The 24,544-nt window shown below is 37.0% G+C and overlaps 1 protein-coding gene across 2 annotated transcripts in view; it reads left to right on the plus strand.

Moving 5' to 3' along the window:
* The window catches only part of THBS1 (thrombospondin 1), a 37,707-nt gene extending 13,648 nt beyond the window's left edge, over positions 1-24,059 (plus strand). For both annotated transcript variants that reach the window (XM_044073978.1, XM_044073979.1), the window contains exons 8-22: positions 381-557; positions 1,243-1,419; positions 2,177-2,350; positions 2,589-2,716; positions 2,838-2,990; positions 3,325-3,543; positions 4,302-4,409; positions 6,504-6,663; positions 9,284-9,402; positions 13,063-13,297; positions 15,776-16,003; positions 16,955-17,226; positions 18,511-18,608; positions 20,099-20,238; positions 21,794-24,059. In XM_044073978.1, coding sequence (XP_043929913.1) covers positions 381-557; positions 1,243-1,419; positions 2,177-2,350; positions 2,589-2,716; positions 2,838-2,990; positions 3,325-3,543; positions 4,302-4,409; positions 6,504-6,663; positions 9,284-9,402; positions 13,063-13,297; positions 15,776-16,003; positions 16,955-17,226; positions 18,511-18,608; positions 20,099-20,238; positions 21,794-21,801 — 2,396 coding nt within the window. In that variant the 3' untranslated portion in view covers positions 21,802-24,059. The remainder of the gene's footprint in view (positions 1-380; positions 558-1,242; positions 1,420-2,176; positions 2,351-2,588; positions 2,717-2,837; positions 2,991-3,324; positions 3,544-4,301; positions 4,410-6,503; positions 6,664-9,283; positions 9,403-13,062; positions 13,298-15,775; positions 16,004-16,954; positions 17,227-18,510; positions 18,609-20,098; positions 20,239-21,793) is intronic.
* Positions 24,060-24,544: the final 485 nt, after the last annotated feature.

The raw sequence follows: 24,544 nt of genomic DNA on the forward strand, positions 1-24,544 counted from the left end.
ACAGTTACTCAGTATGTATATGTAATGCACATACACGCATTTATGTATATGTGTGTGTACATAGAAACATATGTAATTATGCCATGCATATTACATAATCGTTAAGGAGAGTAGAAAAATCCTTTATCAAGAAACAACTTCCTATTGATGGACTGTGTTTCTGGAAGAGGTATATGGAAGCATGATTTCATAGAAGGGTTGCTAAATTAAACTGCTGGTGGCAGAACTTGGGATAGCTATCCATAAAGGGTATCTGCATGCCTGTTGTTTGGTATCTTGTAGTTGCAGGGAAGATGACCTGAGAAGAAAGCACCATCACTTGTTTTGATATGTATGCTATGCTAAACATCCTGACATGCTTTTTGCTACTGTTTTAACAGCTAGTGACTCTCCAGATGATGATGGTTGGTCCACGTGGTCTGACTGGACTTCATGCTCTGTTACTTGTGGAATTGGAACCCAGCAAAGAGGACGCTCCTGTGATAAGATAAATAACTTATGTGTAGGTCCTTCGGTTCAGACACGTACCTGTCATGTCAGCGAGTGTGACAAGAGATGTGAGTCTTCTTCCCTTAGTTTTCAGTTTACTGTAAAAAGAACACTAGTGTTTTTCAATCACCTTGACTTGGTAGGGAAGAACTATGGCAAGGAGAGGGGGTTGACTGCAGATATTTGTCTTTGGGGGGTATTTCATGCTTTGTGCATTTGTGAGTAGTGTTGCCATTTGTGAGTAGTGTTGCTATATGGTTTGACATTGTGGAGAGAGAAATGTCATCAGTCCTTTCTGTTGATGCGTGCTTGGACCTAGATTGTCATAGATTCTGCTAAAAATATGTTTGGGGCATGAAACAACTTTCCTTTATACCTAAAATGTGTGTGTGTGTGTGTGTGTGTGTGTGTGTGTGTGTGTGTGTGTGTGTGTGTGTGTGTGTGTGTGTGTGTGTGTGGACAAAGATATCAAAAGTGGTGCTGGCAATATATCTGGGGACAAGGGTGGTGTGTAGCCTAACAGATTTTCGGAGAGTATGTGTTTAGAACCAGGATAGGTATGATGGGCATTACTAAGGGTAAGTATCTGTGGGGGGGAAGAGGGGCATAGAGTTGTTACAGGTTCCAATGTGATATCTGTACAGATGGAGGTATGACAGTGCTAAGATGAAGATACTTTTTATGAGAGGGAACTGTAGACCTGCTGTGTTTTCCAAAGCTGGGGTGTCACATTCTTATTCATTTATATTACAGTTAGACAAGACGGTGGTTGGAGTTACTGGTCTCCATGGTCTTCATGCTCTGTTACTTGTGGAGTGGGAGAAATCACTAGAATTCGCTTGTGCAACTCACCTGTTCCTCAGCTGGATGGTAAACCCTGTGCTGGAAGTGGCAGGGAAACAAAGAAGTGCCAAAAAGACCCTTGTCCAAGTAAGTATTGCATAAAAAAGCCTGCAGTGCCCTTTGCAGTTAAAGAAACAGATTAGAATACTGATGCTTGGTTCAAAAGTATCACATTTACCTAGACTGTTTGTAGTTATTCAATTGCAAATATATGCTTATGTGATCTGTTATTTAAGAGGAAACATGTCAACATTATAGTGGCAGAATAAGTAAAGGTATTAATGTCTGTTCTTCTCAGCTAATGCAGTATATTTACCTTTTTCTATGGGTACACATAATTCCTTTGGTTGTCACTGGGCACCATTGACAGTTTCATAGTCCTAGTTTAATTTGTTTTTTTTGAAAATCATTTGCAATGATTTGCAGACTAAAGGTAAATTATTTTGTACCTAGTAAGTAATCTTGATTGTATGATGACAGAGTTTCTGGAATATTACAATAACAGATGGTACAATGTTAATATTCACTTCCTGTTTATCAGTACATAAACAGTTGTGACTATGTACTGTAATATATCCAGAAAAAGTGAGGCACAGGCCAAATCTTAAAGCTTCATTACCAAATTTCATTTAGTCAGAAGTTTATTTTCTTGTAGTTGTGTTCACTCTGGTTTCTCACTGGTTCTGGTTTTTTTTTTTTTGAAAAGATAGTAGCATTAGTTAGAAATTTAAGAAGAGAAGAACTAAATAGCTTAGTCTGAAATTATTCACCATATGCTAATCACATGTAACTTTTTTAGTTTATTTCAATTTATCATACCCATTTTAATTTATTTGTATTACAGTCAATGGAAACTGGGGACCATGGTCAGAATGGGATGTCTGCTCTCTTACATGTGGCGGTGGAATTCAGAAGCATAAACGCCTCTGTAACAACCCAGCACCCAAGTATGGAGGCAAGCCTTGTGTGGGTCCAGCCGTGGAAACACAGATCTGTAACAAACAAGACTGTCCAGTTGGTATGTATGTCTTTCAGTAGGCATTTAATGCAGACTTGGTGTATTGATCAAGACATTAGTATTTAATATTAAAATAAAAGAGTAACTTGTCAGAAGATTCCATAGGACAGTTAGTGACATCATGCAAGATTAATTTTTAGTTATTTGAGAACTTAGGCAGTAATGCAAGAGAATTTAGAAGAAAAGGAGTTAAACCATAATGGAAAATATTCTGATATTGTTTTCTTCTGCTTTGTAGATGGCTGTCTGTCCAATCCTTGTTTCGCTGGATCCACATGCACAAGCTTTCCTGATGGGTCTTGGAAATGTGGCCCCTGCCCTACTGGTTACCGTGGAGATGGCATTCATTGTGTAGATATTGATGAGGTAAGTAGCAGGTGGATTAAACTTTCTTGGATTTGCTTTTGCTTCAGTCACCTTGTCCAAATATTTATTTTAAGTCACAGCATTCTTATATCTCTTCTTTTCTCTTTGTTCAATTTTCTAGTGCACAGAAGTGCCAGATACCTGCTTTGTTCTCAATGGTGTACACAGATGTGAAAATACAGAACCTGGGTACAATTGTTTACCTTGCCCACCACGTTACAGTGGGTCACAACCCTTTGGAAAAGGAATTGAAGATGCAATGGCTAACAAACAAGTAAGGCTTTCATTTGTTGTTGAATTATCTTGTTGTTTTTTTTGCTCTGTTCTTTGCTAAGCAGCATACCTATCCATCGAATTCAGCATACATAGCATTCACTCTCATAAAATTCTCAATAAACATATTCTGACAACAGTAAAGTCATCTGGTAGTGCACCTGATGAAATAGTGGGTGACTTCAGCTTTACAGTCATTCCTTTCAGGGAAGCAGTTGTTAAAAAACATGATGCATTAAGCTAGCTATTAGTTTAAGACTATCTTCTGGAAATCATTTCCTTAAAACAGGTAGCTAATCTGTTTTTGTATTATCTTTGCGATTTCCATATTGCAGGTCTGCAAACCCCGTAATCCTTGCACTGAACAGACTCATAACTGTAATAAGAATGCCAGGTGCATCTATCTTGGGCACTACAGTGACCCCATGTTCCGCTGTGAATGTAGACCTGGCTATGCTGGTAATGGTCTCATCTGTGGAGAGGATACAGATCTGGATGGCTGGCCAAATGATAACCTTACCTGTGTAGCAAATGCCACATACCACTGCAAAAAGGTAAGAGAAATGCTTCATGTAATAAAGCTCACACTTACTTGTGTGTGTGTGCTTGTAGACAATGTAAATAAAAGAAAGAAAGGTGCATATGGGTGGATGGGTGTGTATACACATGCATGAGTCATAAGTGCTATGAAATGGTAACATTTAGAAAATTCAAGAAGTAGTTTGTAGCAGTGTGTTTGTGGGCTTGACTTTTGCTTTTTTACTTTAGTCTAACATCATACTCTCTCAGAAAGAGGAGAATGTATTTTTTTTATTGCTTAATAATCGTCCTTTTCTGAGATGATGTGACCTTAGAGAGAGAGTATAAAGGAGTGTGAAGGGAAACTCCTTCCACGAAACACATTTGTACTAGTTTTGTGTTGGTAACATTTGCATGAAATTGTTACATTCAACTACACACATTCAGATGCTGTCTCTGCTCGTGCTGATTATTTCACTATACATGTATGGTTAGAGCAGAGCATTTTGGCACAAAGTTAATCTTCAGTGACCCGGAAAGCATATAAAAGAGTCAGCTAATTCACAGGTCAACTGAAAAAAAACACTCAACAAAAAAAAAATCTGATATTTTCTTTCTCTCTTTGTATGTATAACACACACACACACACACACACACACACACACACACACACACACACGTTTTTTGTTTACAAAGAAGTAATTTGACTAGATACAAGTGCATATGCATACATTATTTACATTGCATTTCTAAAAAGTTAAACAATTATCAAAAGATAATCTTTTTCTTCTAGGACAATTGTCCAAATCTTCCCAACTCTGGCCAGGAAGACTATGACAAGGATGGCATTGGAGATGCTTGTGATGATGATGACGATAATGATAATATTGTAGATGAAAGGGTAAGTCACCTTGTGACCACGTCATAGAATGTGAAATACCAATGGTTGAAAAGTATTTTTTCATTGTAGTTGAAGGGTAAGCCACCTTGTGGCCACGTCATAGAATGTGAAATACCAATGGTTGAAAAGTATTTTTTCATTGTAGTTGAAGGGTAAGCCACCTTGTGACCACGTCATAGAATGTGAAATACCAATGGTGGAAAAGCATTTTTTCATTGTAGATGAAAGGGTAAGCCACCTTGTGACCATGTCATAGAATGTGAAATACCAATGGTTGAAAAGTATTTTTTCATTGTAGTTGAAGGGTAAGCCACCTTGTGACCACGTCATAGAATGTGAAATACCAATGGTTGAAAAGTATTTTTTCATTGTAGTTGAAGGGTAAGCCACCTTGTGATCACGTCATAGAATGTGAAATACCAATGGTGGAAAGGCATTTTTTTCATTGTAGATGAAGGGTAAGCCACCTTGTGACCACGTCATAGAATGTGGAATACCAATGATGGAAAGGCATTTTGTCATTGTAGATGAAAGGGTAAGCCACCTTGTGACCACGTCATAGAATGTGAAATACCAATGGTTGAAAAGTATTTTTTCATTGTAGTTGAAGGGTAAGCCACCTTGTGACCACGTCATAGAATGTGAAATACCAATGGTGGAAAAGCATTTTTTCATTGTAGATGAAGGGTAAGCCACCTTGTGACCACGTCATAGAATGTGAAATACCAATGGTGGAAAAGCATTTTTTCATTGTAGATGAAGGGTAAGCCACCTTGTGACCACATCATAGAATGTGAAATACCAATGGTGGAAAAGCATTTTGTCATTGTAGATGAAGGGTAAGCCACCTTGTGACCACATCATAGAATGTGAAATACCAATGGTGGAAAGGCATTTTTTTCATTGTAGATGAAGGGTAAGCCACCTTGTGACCACGTCATAGAATGTGGAATACCAATGATGAAAAGGCATTTTGTCATTGTAGATGAAAGGGTAAGCCACCTTGTGACCACGTCATAGAATGTGAAATACCAATGGTGGAAAGGCATTTTTTCATTGTAGATGAAAGGGTAAGCCACCTTGTGACCATGTCATAGAATGTGAAATACCAATGGTGGAAAAGCATTTTTTTCAAATAGTTTGTAGTGTACTGGCATGCGTCTGGGGTGCCAGCGCTTTAGCACAGAGAGTTAAATATGTAAACTTCTCTAACAAAATGGATCCTTTCCTCTCTTCTCTGAATTGATATCTGGTGTCATCACTTGCAGATTGGCAGACCTAACTACACATAGCTTTAGGGTTGCCTCTGGGAAAAAATGATGACTAGTGATTTGACTTTGAGTGAAGTAAAAATGAGTGCACCACTCATCAAATAAATTGAATTCTAGACATAATATGGAACTAAGGTCTGCAAAAAGTAATCATCACAGAGTCTGGATGTCTTTTGTGAATTATTCATTAATACAAAATCCATGAGAGAACTCAGTGAAAAATGGTCACCTTCCCAACCCCCCCCCCCCAACTAACTTCCTAAAGTTCAGAGCTAGAATTCTGGCACTTGTCATCAGGAATTAATGACTAATTTGTGTCTACCTTTAATCTAATAATGAAAAAAAATGACAATTGAATGACATTGCAGTTATATCTGCCAAACAGTATTGTATTTTCTGTTTAATGCTGGTGTTATGATTGTTGCTAACACCAGGTTTTATTGTATTTTCTGTTTAATGCTGGTGTTATGATTGTTGCTAACACCAAGTTATTATTTTTAGACTCTTCATCTTTTAAAAGATGTCCAAAGAAAAATATTCTGTTTGTTTATTAAATATCTGAAATATATGGTATTTTAATAGTATTTTGTATCATACATTTTGTGAAATTTGTATGAAATGGCAAATTATCTGAAGCAATTTTGACACCTATGAGCATAGACATAGAATATTTACAGTTTTCTTTAAAGTATATATGGTAGAATAAAATGTTTTCTTGATGTAGTCTATTAATAGTCTTAGTTAAAGTTTAATGTAAAATTAATCTACTGAATCTGTCAAATGTACATTTTTTAACTCTTGTTAATTTCAATTCTCCGTACAGGACAATTGCCCATTTATTTTCAATCCACAGCAATATGACTATGATCGTGATGATGTCGGTGACCTTTGTGACAACTGTCCATACATTAACAACCCAGATCAGGCCGACACAGACAATAATGGTGAAGGTGATGCCTGTGCAAAAGACATTGATGGAGATGGTGAGTTTCACGTTAGTGTTTTATGTGTCTGCATAATCACTGTATTGTACTTACAGATTGTACTTACTTGATAAAAGCGCTTCAGAAGGCAAAAGTAATCCAGTACTTTACTGAGTTCACTCAATTCTTTCATTTATGCAGCAACTGCAGTGTATCCCATCAGGCTGTGGGAAGTTATTCCATTTACACCTTCATTGTTACTTGCATGATATTGAGATATGTACATCATAGGCTTAGGAGCCTATGATAGGTCTAAAAACAAAGACAGTGTCGCTGTAGAGTTAAAATGCCTGTCAAACCTATTATTTCAACCACCAAATGAGGATGTACCACCATGCCCACAGTGGCACAAACTAATGCATATATGCTCCATACCCGCAATGACACACACTAAAACATATATACTCCATACCCGCAATGACACACACTAATACATGTATACTCCATGCCCACAATGACACACACTAATACATATATAATCCATGTCCAAAATGACACACACTAATACATATATACTCCATGCCCACAATGACACACACTGATACATATATACTCCATGCCCACAATGACACACACTAACATGTATATACTTCATGCCCACAGTGACACGCACTAACATGTATATACTTTATGCCCACAGTGACACACACTAACACATGTATACTCCATACCCACAATGACACACACTAACACGTATATACTCCATACCCACAATGACACACACTAACACATATATACTCCATACCCACAATGACACACACTAACACGTATATACTCCATACCCACAATGACACACACACTAACACGTATATACTCCATACCCACAATGACACACACACTAACACATATATACTCCATACCCACAATGACACACACTAATACATATATACTTCATGCCCACAATGACACACACTAACACATGTATACTCCATACCCACAATGACACACACTAACACGTATATACTCCATACCCACAATGACACACACTAACACGTATATACTCCATACCCACAATGACACACACTAACACGTATATACTCCATACCCACAATGACACACACACTAACACGTATATACTCCATACCCACAATGACACACACACTAACACATATATACTCCATACCCACAATGACACACAGTAACACGTATATACTCCATACCCACAGTGACACGCACTAATACATATGTACTCATTGCATGTTCTTCTTAATATTTATTCACTGCACCTTCAAGAAAGAATTATTTAACCCCCCCCCCCTCCCATCACCACCACCTCCACCAGGTTAAAGTTTTATCATAGTCAGCAATCTTTGTTTTATTTTTTTTATTTTTTTATTATGAGACACCGCCTTCCCATTTGAGGACTTCTTTGTTTGCCACTGCTGAGTTTGAACATAATTGGGGTAAACTGGATGAAATAAGACACAGTGAGACTTGTTAGCTGCAGCTCTGTTCATAACGTAGAATTATTATTGCCCTTGTTTTGCCCATCTAATGGGTTTCAGTGTATGTGTAGGCATGTCTTGGCATGAGGCAAACTAGTACCACTATGTGCCATTTGTCACACTGTGGCACATCACTGATACTCTGAAAATGCTTTCTGTATGATTTAGTGTGTGTATTGGAGCCAAAAAACTTTTATTTCCAAAACTGTTGGCTTTGATTTCTTGGAATTGTAAATGATAATGCCATGTACAGCTGCCCATACTGGCATGGGCTCAAGTCTGTTTTGCATACATCACCATACCAGAGGCATTGGCTGCAGGTGTTTAAGTAATAAATCACTGCAGATTTGAGGCCATTAACGAGACTGGGCTTGACTATGTCAGCATTCAGTGAAATGTGTATCACTGACACTTGAAACCTGAATAAATCTCCACATGGATACAGTCCTCTGTTAAATAGAGTGTGTATATCGAATCATCATTGTGTCTTTCAGATAGGTACAGAAGATAAAACGTAGTTATTAGTACCTTATATCTAAATAGATAATAAATTACTTATCTCATATGGTGTGTTTCAGTCAATGGGCAAATTGTCCTGTATGGAAAGTTGAAATTAACAAGAGTTAAAAAATGTACATTTGACAGATTTACTAGGTTCATTTTACACTAAACGGAAACCAAGAAGACTATTAAGTATGGTGACAGAAATGCAGTGAAAGACCAGTCTTTGGTGAGTTTGTATTCTGTGTCAGATAAATTAGGCTCTATGAACTATTACTTTGAGTAAGGAGATATTGGTCTAGGAGGTAAAATAATAATGTAGACAGCTCGAGACAGTCATTCATTAACAGCGTAAAATAACAGAATGAAAGAGAAAGTAGTCGTACAGCTTTGAGTGCTCATTAATTCAGTGGCCTAGAAATAATCGAATAGACTAAGGCTGTCCTCAAGCTTCATCCCGAATGTGAAAAAAGCATTCACCCTCTATTCCTAGGTTTGATCGCATCAGTCCTCACTTGTATGCACTACAACAGATAGTCTAAACAGATCATTGCTCCCTTTCTGCTGCTGTAAAGAAGCAGTTGTGTCCGCATGCTGAGTGTTTACATGTTGATGAAGCTGTATCATTTTTATATAGTGTCAGCTAAAATCAGAACCCTATTTGCTGTTTTCAGGTATTCTGAATGAAATGGATAACTGCCCATATGTGTACAATGTTGACCAGAAGGACACGGACTGGGATACTGTTGGAGATCAGTGTGATAACTGTCCTTTGGAGCACAACCCAGACCAGGTGAGTCAAAACACACACTGAAATTCTTGATCAAAGATATGCTTTAAGGAACCCCTAAAATCCCTTTTCAAGCAGCACTAAAATAAATGTAATGCATTTGCAAAATTAGGCCCACTGATTTAAATAAAAATAAAGTATTTAAGGTCTGAAGTTAGTATACATATATATATATATATATATATATATATATATATATATATATATATATATATATGAAAAATGAACTTTCAGGAAAACAAGATGATCTTGGGAGGCTGAAAATAGATTTGGGATGTTATTTTGTTTGCAGAGCTATGCTTTACACAGTCTGATGGGTATTACCCTTTGTGAGGCATGCCTTCCACCATCTTTTGAAGCATAGCTTTCATCCTCTTCACTCAATAATCAGGGACAAAGCTAAAAATGAGGGATGAAAGCCCAAAGTTATGGACAATTTTCATTTGTTGGTGTTAATTCAGAAAGTTATTAAGAATATGTGAATTGCCTTTAAATGTATTTTCTGAAGAATTAAAAAGTCAGTAGCTATATCTGGTGCTGTTAAGTAACTTCACTTCTCACTGCTTTGCTGTAAAGTCAGTTTTATGGTGAACAGAACAACATTGCAAGAACCCATCTTTATGCCTTCCCTGTCTTAACTAACCTTCGCCACACAGAACTAACCAAAATGGAGTCTTGCTAGAACAAGATTGCCAAGTTTGCTACCGATGCCGCTCATAGATCCCATCACTGTCTAGGCCTCAAGCAACTTAAATGACTTGAGTTACCTCAACTCCTCCTACTCAACCAACTCTCAATAGCTCACAGGCTCTACTATCTTCCTGACAAAACCCCAGCACTTCAGCATCTAATCCACCCCTATACCACCACCAGAACAGTAAGATCTAGTAATCAGAACCACATAAATGTCATCAAACATAAAAATGATGCTGGCAAATCTCTCTTTGCCTGCTCTATTGCCAGAACCTGGAATTCACTCCCAAATCATTTAACTTCTACCACCTCTACTTCCTAATTTACAAAAACTTCTCAAAGTCCATTACCTAAATAACTGGCTTTGCTCATGTTACTCCCTAGGTTAGGCCATACCACCACACTGTTGCTGGGATTCTGCTAAGGATCAAATGGTTGCTCCCCCTTCCCATTCTGTACTGGTTTATCCAATGATAAATCCCCTACAGTACTAATTGACTGATCAGTCAATGTTTTGCTCTCAACAGAACTAAAAAAAAATGTAATCTCTCAAGTATTTATATTTGTATATTCTATAATGGAAATGACTCACTATTAGATATTTTAAAAAAAATGTTAATCCTACTCAGTATGCTCGATTATATTCATAATATGTATGATGATATGTTTCCTTTTATGTGGCTATATTGTCTCTTTTGTACTGTATTGTTTTCAGAGCTTTTCTCCCCAGGCCTCCGTTGAAAATGGACCTGTGTCCAGTCTGACTTTCCCAGTAAACAAATGCAAAATAAAATAAATAAAACTTTAGGTAAATTATGAATGCCAGGAAAATCAGGGAAAGTTAAAGCTGTGTTTTAAAGTGGTTCATACCACTGTGGCATAATTCTACTCCAGGACATTTTTGTTAAACCAGGGACTCGTCCGTGAGTTAAGAGATGATACAGGCATAAATGATTCTGAAGCATGGTGTCTAAATTCTGAAGTAAAATGCATAATTAGTAATTTGTATATCAGTATGTTTCAGATGTCTCACAGCAATTACCATGTACCATTAATTGAGGCCTGTTAGCATGGGCATGCTTCAGCCCTGTTAGCCAGTTTTGGCTAATCAGTATGTTATTACAGGCTGAATAAACAAGATAACAAAATGTCACATTTACTAATGTGCTAAATGTACATAGTTTACGCCACTTTCTCCATGCAGTTAGCCTAATCGTCAGTGATATTGTTATAGCTTAGAGTCCTCATGCTAGTAAAGTATTCATAAAATACTCCTCTAGAGCTCTTAAGTAAATAATTTAAGGAACATTTTTAATTAAGATATATTTCACAGTTCACTCTAGTATTCTAATCCATGATCTACAGCTTATTTATAGGTGTTCTCTTAGGTCTGTATAACTGCTCATTACTGTGAACAATAGTAGATTCATCTGTTATTGTAATTTTAATAACTAGTGAAAATTACTAACAAAGTCAGTTATGCTGTCTTAAATTAAAAGGTGAAGTATATCTTTAGAAGATTTCTAAAGTGATATTAAATGTACAACTGGGCATGTTTGCAGTCCAAGGACTCTTAGTAACCACCAAAGGAAGTACAAGCATGTCAGACGAACTGAACTTCTGTCTGTCTGTCTGGTAAATGAGACAGAGCTTGTTGAGAACTTGGCTTTGTGAAGCAGGCAGAGATTGTTTGCTCAGTCATTGCATGCATACCCCTTTAATCAGAAGGTGCTGCAGGCCAAGGCGGTGAAGTGGTAAAGTCGTTTACAGAGCAGTTTATAGCAGAAATGTTGAACTTAGCAGACTGAATTAAGAGCAATTTTGTCTTCTGCATAGCCCCAGTTCTTCTTTGTGTAACTAGATGTGGTAAAAGATAAAGTGATCTTGTCAAAACATTAAAGAAACTATGAGCCTAAGAGACATAACAGAGGTGAAAATTTATGGTTCTCTTGACCACAGAAACTAAAGGATCAGATTTCATTTGTAAAAAAAGGCATCTGGCTGTTACAGGCTGTCAAGAGTAGGTAACCAAAGATTAGCCTCTGGCAGAAAGGGTTCTAAATAGGCAATTTTACATCTGTCTGCAATATAACTTGCAAAGCATGTCACCCTTTGAACTCAATGTTCCATGCAGTCATTAACTTTCACTGGCTAGGTGCAAAACAATTTGAAGAATGTTAATGGAAAGTTCTTTTTCAATTCAGGAATCTGTTTCAGTGCTAAATGTTTATTAGCTGTGCTATGTGAAGGAATGTGGGGGTTTAGTAATGTAGCCTGTCTGAAGAAGAGGGGTGTTATCCCAAGATTTTCATGAGAAACTTTGCAGGCAGACTTACGATAGATCTAATGTACAGAACTCAGTGGCATAAATAAAAAATGTGAAGGAAAAATCTTTAGAATAATAATTTTACACAAGGGTGGCAGTTTTGTAATTGCAGTTTAGACTGTAAGATTTTTTTACTGCTTTTTGTGTAGACTGAAGCCCTCATCAGGTAATTGTTTTGATATACTGTGTGACGACTTATCCGAGGACATTTGTGGCAGCTGCACACAGAAGTTGTTTAGAATTCAAGAGTGAGTGTCTGAATGAAAGTTACACGTTGGATTTTAAAGTTGGTTGGTTAGATGATAAAAGTAGTAATACCCAGTATTCACTTGCTTCAGTTTTAATAGTTAATCATTCTTTGAGGGGGTGAGGATGACATCCAAGTGCAAGGCAATGTTTTAGAATTATGATGCAGAGTGACTCTGGGAAGAAAAAATGTTTTAGTAGCAGTTTGCCCCTTCAGTGTAGCAGATTATATACATGTCTAAATTATTGTAACACACTATGCTAAAGGCAGGACGTGAACAGCAGATGTGTTGTTAATACCTCATAACTAATTTACTTCTTATGTCTTAGTGAGATTTAATTCCTGCATAGTTTCTGTCTTTGCTGTTCACTAAAATGCATATAATCCTACCTTTCAGGCTGACAGTGACTCTGACCTTGTTGGAGACAAGTGTGACAGTAATGAGGACATAGATGATGATGGTCATCAAAACAACTTGGACAACTGCCCGTATATCCCCAATGCTAACCAAGCTGATCATGATAGAGATGGCAAAGGTGATGCATGTGACCACGATGATGACAATGACGGTATCCCTGATGAGAAAGACAACTGCAGATTGGCCTACAACCCTGACCAGCTGGACTCTGATGGTGAGCAACATTATACACAGTTAATTATTTGAACTATTTTTGAATTAATTGACTTTTTAATGTAACCATTTGAAATATTCTGACCCACTAGAGCAAGCACGAAACATGGAGAATGATTGGACGAAAAAACGGACTTAAATATACCAAGTTTGAGATTGCCATTTCCTGGAATATCCCCTTTTCTCCAAGGTATAACAGTCTCATTGTTGGTATATATAAGTTTGGGGGATAGTGGGGGTTTGCCTCCCTACAAAAAAAAGTTTGAAGGAGAAGAGCAATGTCCAAGATTCATTTTTCTCCTGAATTTTCAAGCTTTTTGTGGTGTAACAGCACTCAGCGTTATGAGTGCAGACATTTCAACAGGATGCCAATATTTAACTTTAATTGGCAGTATGATATCATTGTTAAGTAGCAGTTATTAAGTTAGCTCCTGTAGCCTATAGTCTGGCTCCTGCTCCCTGTACTCTTGTACTGTCTGATTCTGTTCAAGCATCTCATATTCTTTGTTTCATGATTGTCCCTCTTCAATCACAGGTCAAGCACAAGACAAAAAAAAAAATACTACAGTAGCATGAATTCTTTTAATGACTTAATTGACTTATGTCCTCTGTAACTGTTGTGAGTTTAATATTTTCTTGAGCTGGCCCTCCTTTTTATTCTGCACTGCACATAATACAATCACTACCCACCCTATTACCCCCACCTTTTGTTTTTTACATCTACCTTACCCTGCCTATCAGGTGACTAATTTCTCACATAGACTCTCAACAACATGCAATTACTATAGCTTCACTAATACCCCAAATCTCCCTTGTTACTTACCACTTTCCTACACTCACTCACTAATTGATACTTGAATTCAGAGTTCAGCACTCACTAATTGATACTTGAATTCAGAGTTCAGCTCTGTTTCCTTAAGTATAGTTTAACTGTTAATGTGCATGTCTCATTGTGGAACAAAGTCCCTTGCAGTTATATGTATATATAATGGATTGTCGTCAGATAATACATATAAGGATAGTACCCTTTTTCAGAGTGTATGTAGAATATACTTGGCAGATAGTACACAGTTATGGTATGCCTGTAAGTGCTGTTTACCATATTTGACAGAACTGACAGCCATACTAACATTCTCAGGTCACCTCTCAAGAGAGATAATTGTGTCTAGAGGGTCTGCCCATGTGAATTGCCTGTTAAATCAGTTCATGGTAAACTTTACTGAGTACAGTCATGAATAGTAGTAACTCTGTTACAAGTTTGTTTCCCTGTCCATTGAAGGAATGGCAAAGATGATATTCTGTAATGTTTGCTGAGGTTTGGCCTTCGGTGACAAGCCAGATTTAGCAGCCTGAGGTTGTTTTAGCCAGTTATAAAACCTTAGCTACTTGGTACAATTCACTTGCCTTGAATAGTATATTACTTTCTGAGAAAATACTTGCTGAAGTCTAAAGACTGATTGCATGCCTTTATCTGTAATGTTTACATTATATTTGTGCACTTTTTTAAATTTATTTATATTGATTTGGCATCTAGGTAGGTGAGCTAGTTTGAAGACACATTTTAGTCATGACCAGAGCCATTTGGTAGTTATAGTAGAGTTACATTTCATCTTACTTTTTTGAAACACCTTTATTGAATTATCACTTGTGACATAGGCAAGTTAACATTTAGATAAAAGTAATCAAACTGTATTAACAAGTTCACGTTTACAAACATTATACTTCACATATATTGCTATATATCACATAAACCTAAGCAAAATTACATAAGTTATTCAATTCCTGCCTTTTTTTTAACAACAAACATCTTTATTAACTCTTCACTTATGACATAGGCAATCATACATTTATATAAATGAAAACAAACCACACCAACACAATCCTAGTTGCAAGCATTTTACATCACAAACCATACTGACACACTCCCAGCTGCAAACATTATACATCACTTACAGTAGTTGTCCACTTTAAGCTTTTTCTGGAAAAGCTTTATTCTGTGTAGCAGCCATATTCTCCTTTCTGTGACCTGAATTGGGCAGAATATATCAAACATTTATATACTTCAGGTACAGTGTTTCTGTTTTGTACTTCCATTCCAGCTTCAGTTAATGCAAATTGGTGGCACATGGAATAATATAATTCCAAATGAACGTGTTAGAAATCAAGATGTAATACATAATCTTCAGTCAAGAACCCTCTTATCTGATGACAGTGTCCAAGTGTGCGTTGATTGGTTGATGCCAACACAGAAGTGCAAAGAAGAAATATTGCAATGGGATTATTTAAATGGGGGATTCTTCCTGTTCAGTTTTGTAATCGACAGGTCACATATTGCTTCCTACCTGGCCTGATTGTTAGATTCATTAGATTTAAAAATGAAACAATGGAAAAATAGTCTACAAATGTTTTAATTTGATAATTGCATTTATAAATATATATAAATTCCCTGCTGAATGATCCTTTGTGAATGGTTTATCAGGTGACGGGCGGGGTGATGTATGTAAAGATGACTTCGATCAGGACCAGGTACCAGATATTGAGGATGTTTGTCCTGAAAACTTCAACATCAGTGAAACAGACTTCCGTAGATTCCAGATGGTACCACTTGATCCCAAAGGAACATCCCAAATTGATCCTAGCTGGGTTGTACGGCATCAGGGTAAAGAATTAGTACAGACAGTGAACTGTGATCCCGGCCTTGCTATTGGTAAGCTTTAGTTGTTATCTTTTTTTAGACAAGGCATATAAGTCTTATTTTATTTTTATTTTTTAAATTCTGATATTGATGTACCCTTTAGCAAAATATTGTTAGTGGGGTGTTGTACATTGACAAGCAAAGTAAAAATGCTTCCAAAGGTACTAATACAGCATTTGGCTGAAATAGTTCTAGAAAATGTGCAGATAGTAGTCTGAACATTTGTAGCAAGCAAGCTATATACACTAAGTGAACAAAGAGATGCATAAAGACTGGAAATTAAACATGACATGGTGTTTTTCAGTAGAACTGCAATTTCAAAGGTAATGTCTGAAGCTCTGTCACATACAAATATCCCTTTAACTGTAGTGTGTAATGTGAATATTCTAAAAACTATTCCTTGTTTACATTTTTTGGACAGTGTAGGATATTGCTAATATAAGTATTTCATGGTTTGGGTAATGCTTGTTACATGATCTTAGCTGCTGTGTTTGCCAGTCACAGTAAAAGCGTCATGGAGGGTGGCAGTATTTCCACAGCATTAAAAAAAATTTGGTTCCAGTTTGGAATGGGAAATGGTTTGCAGCTAACTTTGAGCACTGTTTAAATAATATTTAATTGCACTTCACTTAAATTTCCAAAACAATGTACACTGCATTTGTTGTCGTTTTATATGTAACACTGGTAGAAAATGAGGAAAAATACAAATATTATACATCAATACACTAGTCTGGGCGTGATTAGTACATTTGCTGAACAGTTTATTGTGCAGTCAATTAAAAATATGGAGAATGTAGTTATATATTTTTCTGCAGTCAGAATTCACGTTAACATTTTTGGGTGGTTGTTCCTCATAACAAGCTGTGCATTCTGGATTGCCTTCTATTTAAGCTCATCATTTTTCACACGTATGTGCACTAAACATGGCACATACAGTAAAACAGCTGTATTTTCTGATTCCAGGGTTTGATGAGTTTGGAGCTGTGGACTTCAGGGGCACCTTTTTCATTAATACTGAAAGAGATGATGATTACGCTGGGTTTGTGTTTGGCTACCAGTCCAGCAGCCGCTTCTATGTCGTCATGTGGAAACAGATCACACAAACCTACTGGGATGTGACTCCCACCAGAGCACAAGGATATTCTGGACTGTCCATCAAAGTAGTGAACTCCACTACTGGTCCCGGTGAACATCTCAGAAATGCCCTCTGGCATACAGGAAACACTGCAGGACAGGTAAGAAGTCAATTTGATGTTTTGTTTTAGCAGATTAGTTTTGCAGGTTCATTAGTGATCATATGGAAAGATGAAATCAGCAGTGTTATTTCCCCCCTAACATTATGTGTATTTATGGAGAGATAAAATCAATAGCATTGTTCCCCTAACAATACGTGTGTTAATATTCCAGCATTACTGATTCCCTAAACTTTCATTTTCCAGGTGGTGTAATCCATCTGGACATAGCTAAGGTATTTGATAATGTTTCGCAGTCAAGTGTAACACATGGTTTAAGGCAACTTGGAACTAAACCTTATTTGATTGCCTAGATTTCAAACCAGTTCTATGAGAAAACCTTTTACTGCTAGAGTTAGTAAAGGTTTTGTCATGGAAATTGCCGCTCAGCCTACACAAGCTACATTGTCAAACCAGGGTGAAAGTAGGAACATGAAAACAAAAGAAAAGCCAGGCAAGGCAAGAGAAATGGGTGAGAGAGCGTAGTGCTGCACTCCACCTCTAGGACACTACTTTCCCATTCCCCTTCCTGCCCTGTTGGTGGTACTTAAACCAGGGGATCGTACCTGGTATAACTCACCGTCGGCTTCTTTTCACTCCTCACCAGCAGCCCAAAATCAACAGATAGTACTGGGCTTGTGAGTTATAGCAAAGGGCCCAGCATCAGACAGCTGATTGTGCACTATAGCTTGGAACCACAGACTAAAGAATAAATGCTTAAAGCTCATTTTCATTGTGAAAGCCAACCTGTTGCTGTTATTTTCTTTAGCCTGCAACTGATAACCACACTGACAGTACATTTTGAGTTTGTTTTCTTTTTGAAGTTCATTTTAGATTTCTTAGCTTTGGAGGGGCTAGATTATGACATAAAATAGAGCCTTATTTTTATTGTTATATCTTAAATTAAGCATCAGTGTAAATCACTGCCTTATTTCTTGGGCTTTGCCATCATGGTCAGATCTCACAGCAGTGATTAAAGAAGACCATAATGCATACCCTGAGCATTATTGCTGTTACTGGTCACTGCTTATAAAAGCTCCTTTATATAGTTCTTCGGCAGATACTTTTATATAATGTCACATTTATTCATTGTTTTCTGATACATAGCCTATCTGAGCTTATAAGATATTTTCTTATATAAGTATTCTGTATTCACTAGGGGAAAACCTGCTAACATTATGAAGTAAATACATTAGTATGTAATGTATATTAATTTTGAATTATCCAGTCATGCAAACCTGTTGATGATAATATGAGATGGTATTAATGTTTGTGTGTTTTTTCCAGGTTCGGACCCTCTGGCATGACCCTCGTCATACCGGCTGGAAAGATTTCACCGCTTACAGGTGGCACCTTATCCACCGACCAAAGACTGGTCTTATTAGGTGAGTTATAAACATATAATGCAGAGGGGCCTTCTTTAGTCATATGGTCTTGACACAGCGAAAAGAAAAAAGAAACAGAGACTTTTTTTTTTTTTTGGCATGTATAGACTCAGGCTACCCTTTGCTCTGACAAACCAGATTTGTTTAGTGTCCCACACACTAGATGCTGAAAAGCAAGGGATGAAAGTGAGGTTAATCTTAGGAAAAGGTTAATAGAGATTCTGCTACAGGAGCACTGGTGCCACCTGGGAGAAGATCTCAGATGTGCACGTTGTGTGGGAAGGGACTTGAGTGGGCACATTTTACTGTAGCTGAGTACAGTGAGTATGCAGAAGTGTGCAAGACATTCACACTGGAATTGCCACAGAGAGTGTTGCATTGTACTTGTAGAATAACGATAGTAATTAGGAGTTGGTAAAAACGTCCTACCCTCCCTCTACTGGATGACATTTGCAATCCTCATATCTATTCCTTTGCCTATTATTTCTGGGTATCAGGGATTGGAAGAAATAAATTTCCCTAGAGAGAATTGAGGCTTAGTGATCACAGGGGTAGAAAATGTGAAGGGGCTAAAGCAGACACTAAAAATGTATTAAATATCTTATTAGCCACCAGGTAGTAAGTCGTGCCTCAATCGTATTTAATTTTGTTTCTTCTCTTTGTTTAGAACAGTTCTAATTTTGGGGGCAGCTTAGCTAAAACTTTTATTTGCCAGTGGCATGGCAGAGAGGGAGTCTGTAAACAGAGAGAATACCGTCAGCTTATGAAGGAAGGAAGGTATCTTGTTTTTAGCAGAGTGGTAGTACCTTTCATGTATTCATTTAAAGGTGACGGTGGATAGAAGTAAAGTGGCTCAAGCAGTAACGGGTAGCCAGTTTTCCACTGGAACAGACACATAGTGGTAACCACTTGTGGGTGAAGCATGTAATATAACTGATATTGTTGTATACATATAATATGATATTATTTGACATTTGAATGAGATGAGTGTTGTGGGACTATTCAGACAACAATATCAGCACTTAAATAGCAAGGGCCCACTTACCTTTCTGTGTGAGGAGGATGGCTACTTTATAGGAGGCTCTTAGCTGAGAGTTGACAGTTAAGCTTTTGTCGTTACTCCTGAAAGACAAGTTAAGAGTTCATAAGGATCGTATTTTAAAAATCGTGTACAGATCTTGCTGTCACAGGTACCCCATCTAACAAGAAAGGAAGTGTATCCTGGAATGGAGAGCAGCAGTCGAGCTGTACCTTAAGTTTACAGGTGGGGGTGCTGGAGAAACTCATCTTCCTCCACTTACTGCCCTGATCACCTTTGTAATTCAGGCTGATTAGTCGATGTCCTTTAGTTTTTTTTCATACTACAGAATAATGTTATTGCTTGGTGTTTTGCATTTTAATTACATTTGCAGATTTGTAGTAGAGAGTAACTCTCCACTCAAAAAAGGCTGAACTCAGAAACGTGATAGTGTGCTTGCTTTCCTTTACAGAGTTGTGATGTATGAGGGCAAGAAGATTATGGCTGATTCCGGAAATATCTATGACAAGACATATGCTGGTGGTCGGTTGGGCCTGTTTGTTTTCTCCCAAGAAATGGTTTACTTCTCTGATCTAAAATATGAATGCAGAGGTAAGGCTTATTCTTCAGATATGGCATCAAAACTGATTTGTATGAAGTTTTATAGTTGCCATGTGTTTGTACCCTCTATTTCCATGCTAAGTCTATCATAAGGAAGCTCAGGTTTAATTCCAGGCAACATAGTTTGCCCATTTCTTTATTGCAGCAGCACATTTGTGGAAGAAAATGAAGCATGTTTGGTACTTTATGGATCTCCTCATTACTCTCTTACATTCACTCTGATAAGCCAGAGTCGTACTGGTTAAGCTCCGTGATCTGAAAGTCTGCCAAACCCAGTGTTGGGTCTGAGCCCCTGTGTGAATAATGTAAACCATTACCTCACTATCATAGCGAATAATGTAAACCATTACCTCACTATCATAGGGAATAATGTAAACCATTACCTCACTATCATAGGGAATAATGTAAACCATTACCTCACTATCATAGCGAATAATGTAAACCATTACGTCACTGTCATAGCGAATAATGTAAACCATTACGTCACTGTCATAGTGAATAATGTAAACCATTACATCACTGTCATAGTAACCACACAGCGCTTGCACACCATTTCAGGTTTGATGGTATAGAGGAGAAATTGCATGATGCTTCCACCGAGATTGGCTCGTGCTCCTCAAAGTGGTCATATGTGCCTTTGTAATGCTGGAAGAGTAGCTTAAGTAAGAATAGAAGGGCGATTTAAAACAGTCCCTTGAAAACAATATAAGGTTGTGAGCGACATATAGGAAAACATTATTATTAATGCCTGTTTACATTTTTTTTCTCCTTAGGAAGTATGTACTAATGCATTTTTATATTACTTTTTGTTTCTGCACCTAAGTCTGGAGTATCCTTACTGTCAGAATGAGGTAACAGTAGTTGCTGGTTAACAGGCATTCATCACCTTCACTTTACAAATTGTTGAAGTTTATTTCCTATCAGTAATAGTTTGACATCATTCCTTATCACTTGTAGCAGTTTAGCTGAGAGTAACTGCTTGTACAAAGCCTGTCTATGCTGTCATATAGGTTGTGGTTAAAGTTGTTGATGGATAACTGAATAATTTCTGCTGGGGCAGATCAGTGAATGAAAGTGCTTAGTAGTGAATGAAAGTGCTTAGTAGTATTATCTGCTGGTTTCCCAGCTCACAAAGCTGATGCACTTGTGTAATGCACTCCGAAATATATACTAGTTAGAAAATGATCTGCAGTTCAAACAGAGTAAGTCACTAAGCTGTAGAAATGCTGATCTCACAGATTATACTGAGATGAGTTTGTCACTCACACATAGCACACAGCTGGCTATTGACTATAAATTAAAGACAGTAGCCTTTGTGGACATGATGATTTGCCACTGATTTACATTAACTTCATTCCATTTTAATCTATATGTTATAATGTCAGCAGCAAGCACTGTATTCCTTTTCTTGTTCATGATAACCTAATGTAAGATTAAAAGTATAAAACTAAGCTATGTAAATACAAATGGAAGCACAGAATTTTCAGAAAATTCTTAACCTTGTGTATAGTTATAACAAGTTTTTCTTTGTCTTTATCTCCCACAGATTCATAATGTTGCGGTTGGCACAGATGTTTACATGCTGACGTTGCACCAGTGGAACCTTGGGCTCTTTGAGACAAACAAGACTGCAGTTCCACTTTTTCTTTACTTCTGAATATATATATTTATACATACGCATACTTGCATAACACACATTATTTGTGAATTTCAAGTATATGACCTGCTTCAAACCAAGTCACTGGGCAGGTGGGGCCAACAGTTGCAGCACCGGAGCTGTTTTGGCCATTTACACGCACAGACACTTTCAACCCATGCCAAGTGAAAGTTTTCTTCACTTAAGAATGGAAATATAGTTCCTGCCATGAACAAGAACAGATTATGTGTACTTTTGTCTTCCTTGCCTCTTCAAAGGTAGAGGTCCCCATGCAGAAAGAAGTGGTCCACTTTTACAGCAGGGCCTCCATATGATGTTCTGTGAATTGCTCAAGGAAGGTAATTTGAAATAGCCAACATATGCGACTTGAATGTGGCTGGAAAGAATAAGAGACTTGTAAAGGGTGGAGTTCTTTGCCACACCTGGTTTGTTGTTGCCTTATTCATCTGGAAGAACGCCTGAATAAACAGTTATTTTTCTAGATGTACAGATTTTTAAAATTATTGTCTTTTTGTTACAGATAATTTTTACTGTGTAGTTTATATATATATGTTCCTTCAGCACCAAAGTCTTAATTTTTTAGAAGCACAGGATGAAGTTTTATGTGACTAAATGAACTGGAACTGATCCCATTTAATAGGAAGTCCAGATACAGAGAAAAGACAAGGTTGTTGCCATAGAAACCAGTAATACACTATAGATCATCTACATTTCCCAGGTATGGGTGTTCTTTGCTCCTTTGTCCATTTTGTATACGAAATGGGCAGAAATTGCAGAAAGCACTATCTTCCTTTAGCACTTGTCAGTCTATGTGAAAATAAACATGTTATTTTCTGAAAGGTACACAGTTAATATATCAGGCATTTAAAACATTCCTCAAGTTTGTCTTGTCCTTTGAGTAACTTGGCCATTTTACCTGTAGATAAAGTAATTGAGAAATATTTATTATTTTTTTACTATTTAGGATGTAAGATGTCTGAAGGATTCTTACTGACAGGAAAACAAAAGAGTGTCTTGATTTTTCATAAATTTCTTGCTTTTAGTTATTGTATCAATGTAAGATTGTAAATACTTTGATTATTTATTAACAGTGTTTTGTCTTGAGAAATTAGCTTTAGTTTATAGTTTATCATGCATTTTTTTTGTCCATTGTGTTTACAAGCTGTGTCCTTCCCTTGCCTTCATTAAAAAAGAAAAAAAAATCCACGAGGTACAGTCTCTTGATAGTCAGTGTCACTGGTACATAACAGTATATACTGTGCTGGTGTCGGTGTATGTGTGCCTGTAACCTCATTTTTTCCAAAAACAAAATCAGACAAAATTGAAATATCATGGATGCCAGTATTACCTCATTTTTATGACTGATAAAAGAATGATACATTCTTTAGCACCAGCAGCTGAGAACTTCTGGTAAAAGTGTTACTAATTGTTAATTCTACTGTAGAAGTGAACGAGTGCTGCACATAAAAGTATTTTATTTCTTTTGCACAAAGAAATAAGTACTCTGACGGTGAAAATGTCAGAAACACTTGCTAAAGCCTTAGTACTTACTTGCTGGTGGTAAATTATGTGATGTTGTTACATCTTGGGTTGATTATAAGGTTAGGCATAATTCTGAATAAATTCAATTTAGTCGCCCAGGAAGGTATAATCTCTCTCCTAATTATATTATATTTTGGAAAGCACTAATGTAATGCCATTATTGAGGGGTCCAAATGTATAAGAGGTGGCAAACCTTGATGAATGGTTTTGAACTGTGGTAATGTTTGGAGATGTCATTATGGGTCAAAGGTTACTTTGGCCAGTCAATTTATCTGATTTTTCTTGCCCATTAATGATAAACATTTCTAACAGTACTGCAAGTTTGATATCATTCTGTTATACCACAATGTATTTTTTTTATAAATTATTGTGTCGGACTTTATTTGTAACTGATAATCTCATACAGTTTGTAGATATTACTATTTAAATAATTTATCAGGAAGCATAGGAAAATTTAGTGTTCATTCGTTTTCACACTGAAATGAGAAACTTTGCTTTGGTTCATACTGTCTGTTTTCTTTTTTCTTGCACATCCCTGAACATGTTGACATTTAAAAATGCGTTATGTTGTCATTCAGTTGTCTACAACAATAAACAAAATACAAAAAAGAAACCATGCATGTCTGTTGTTTACTGGTGTGTATTGAAAGATATGTAATTTGTTCTGAATTACTTTGTTGTGTGACATCAAAACCCTGCAGTGTATAAATAACAGACCAAAACTTGTGTGGGAAAGCAATTTCTAAGCTTGACCACAGGTTTGTGATTCAAACAAAATATCTCAGCCTTTTTGATTTAGTGAGAAACTCTGCCATCACTTAAAGTACAAGTCCATCTGGTGGGCATGGGTCATAACTTGTTAATGAAACTTGTGCAGTACTAATACCTCTGCATTCTAAGTGGCTAGTATTACTGTGCAATTTGTTAAATCTCCAATAGCCTGATGAAGGCTGCTACACTTGTCTGATTTTGTTTATCTTCTTCTAATAATGCAATTTGTTCCTGTAATGACACAAAGGACTCTTTCATGTGTACCTAGTATATTATACAGAAAGGAAACAAAGGTTTCTGTTGTTATGTGTTTGTGTTGATATACCT

Source organism: Protopterus annectens, chromosome 6.part0, assembly GCF_019279795.1.
Source record: "Protopterus annectens isolate FY-2018-M chromosome 6.part0, PAN1.0, whole genome shotgun sequence".
Classification (NCBI taxonomy): domain Eukaryota; kingdom Metazoa; phylum Chordata; order Ceratodontiformes; family Protopteridae; genus Protopterus; species Protopterus annectens.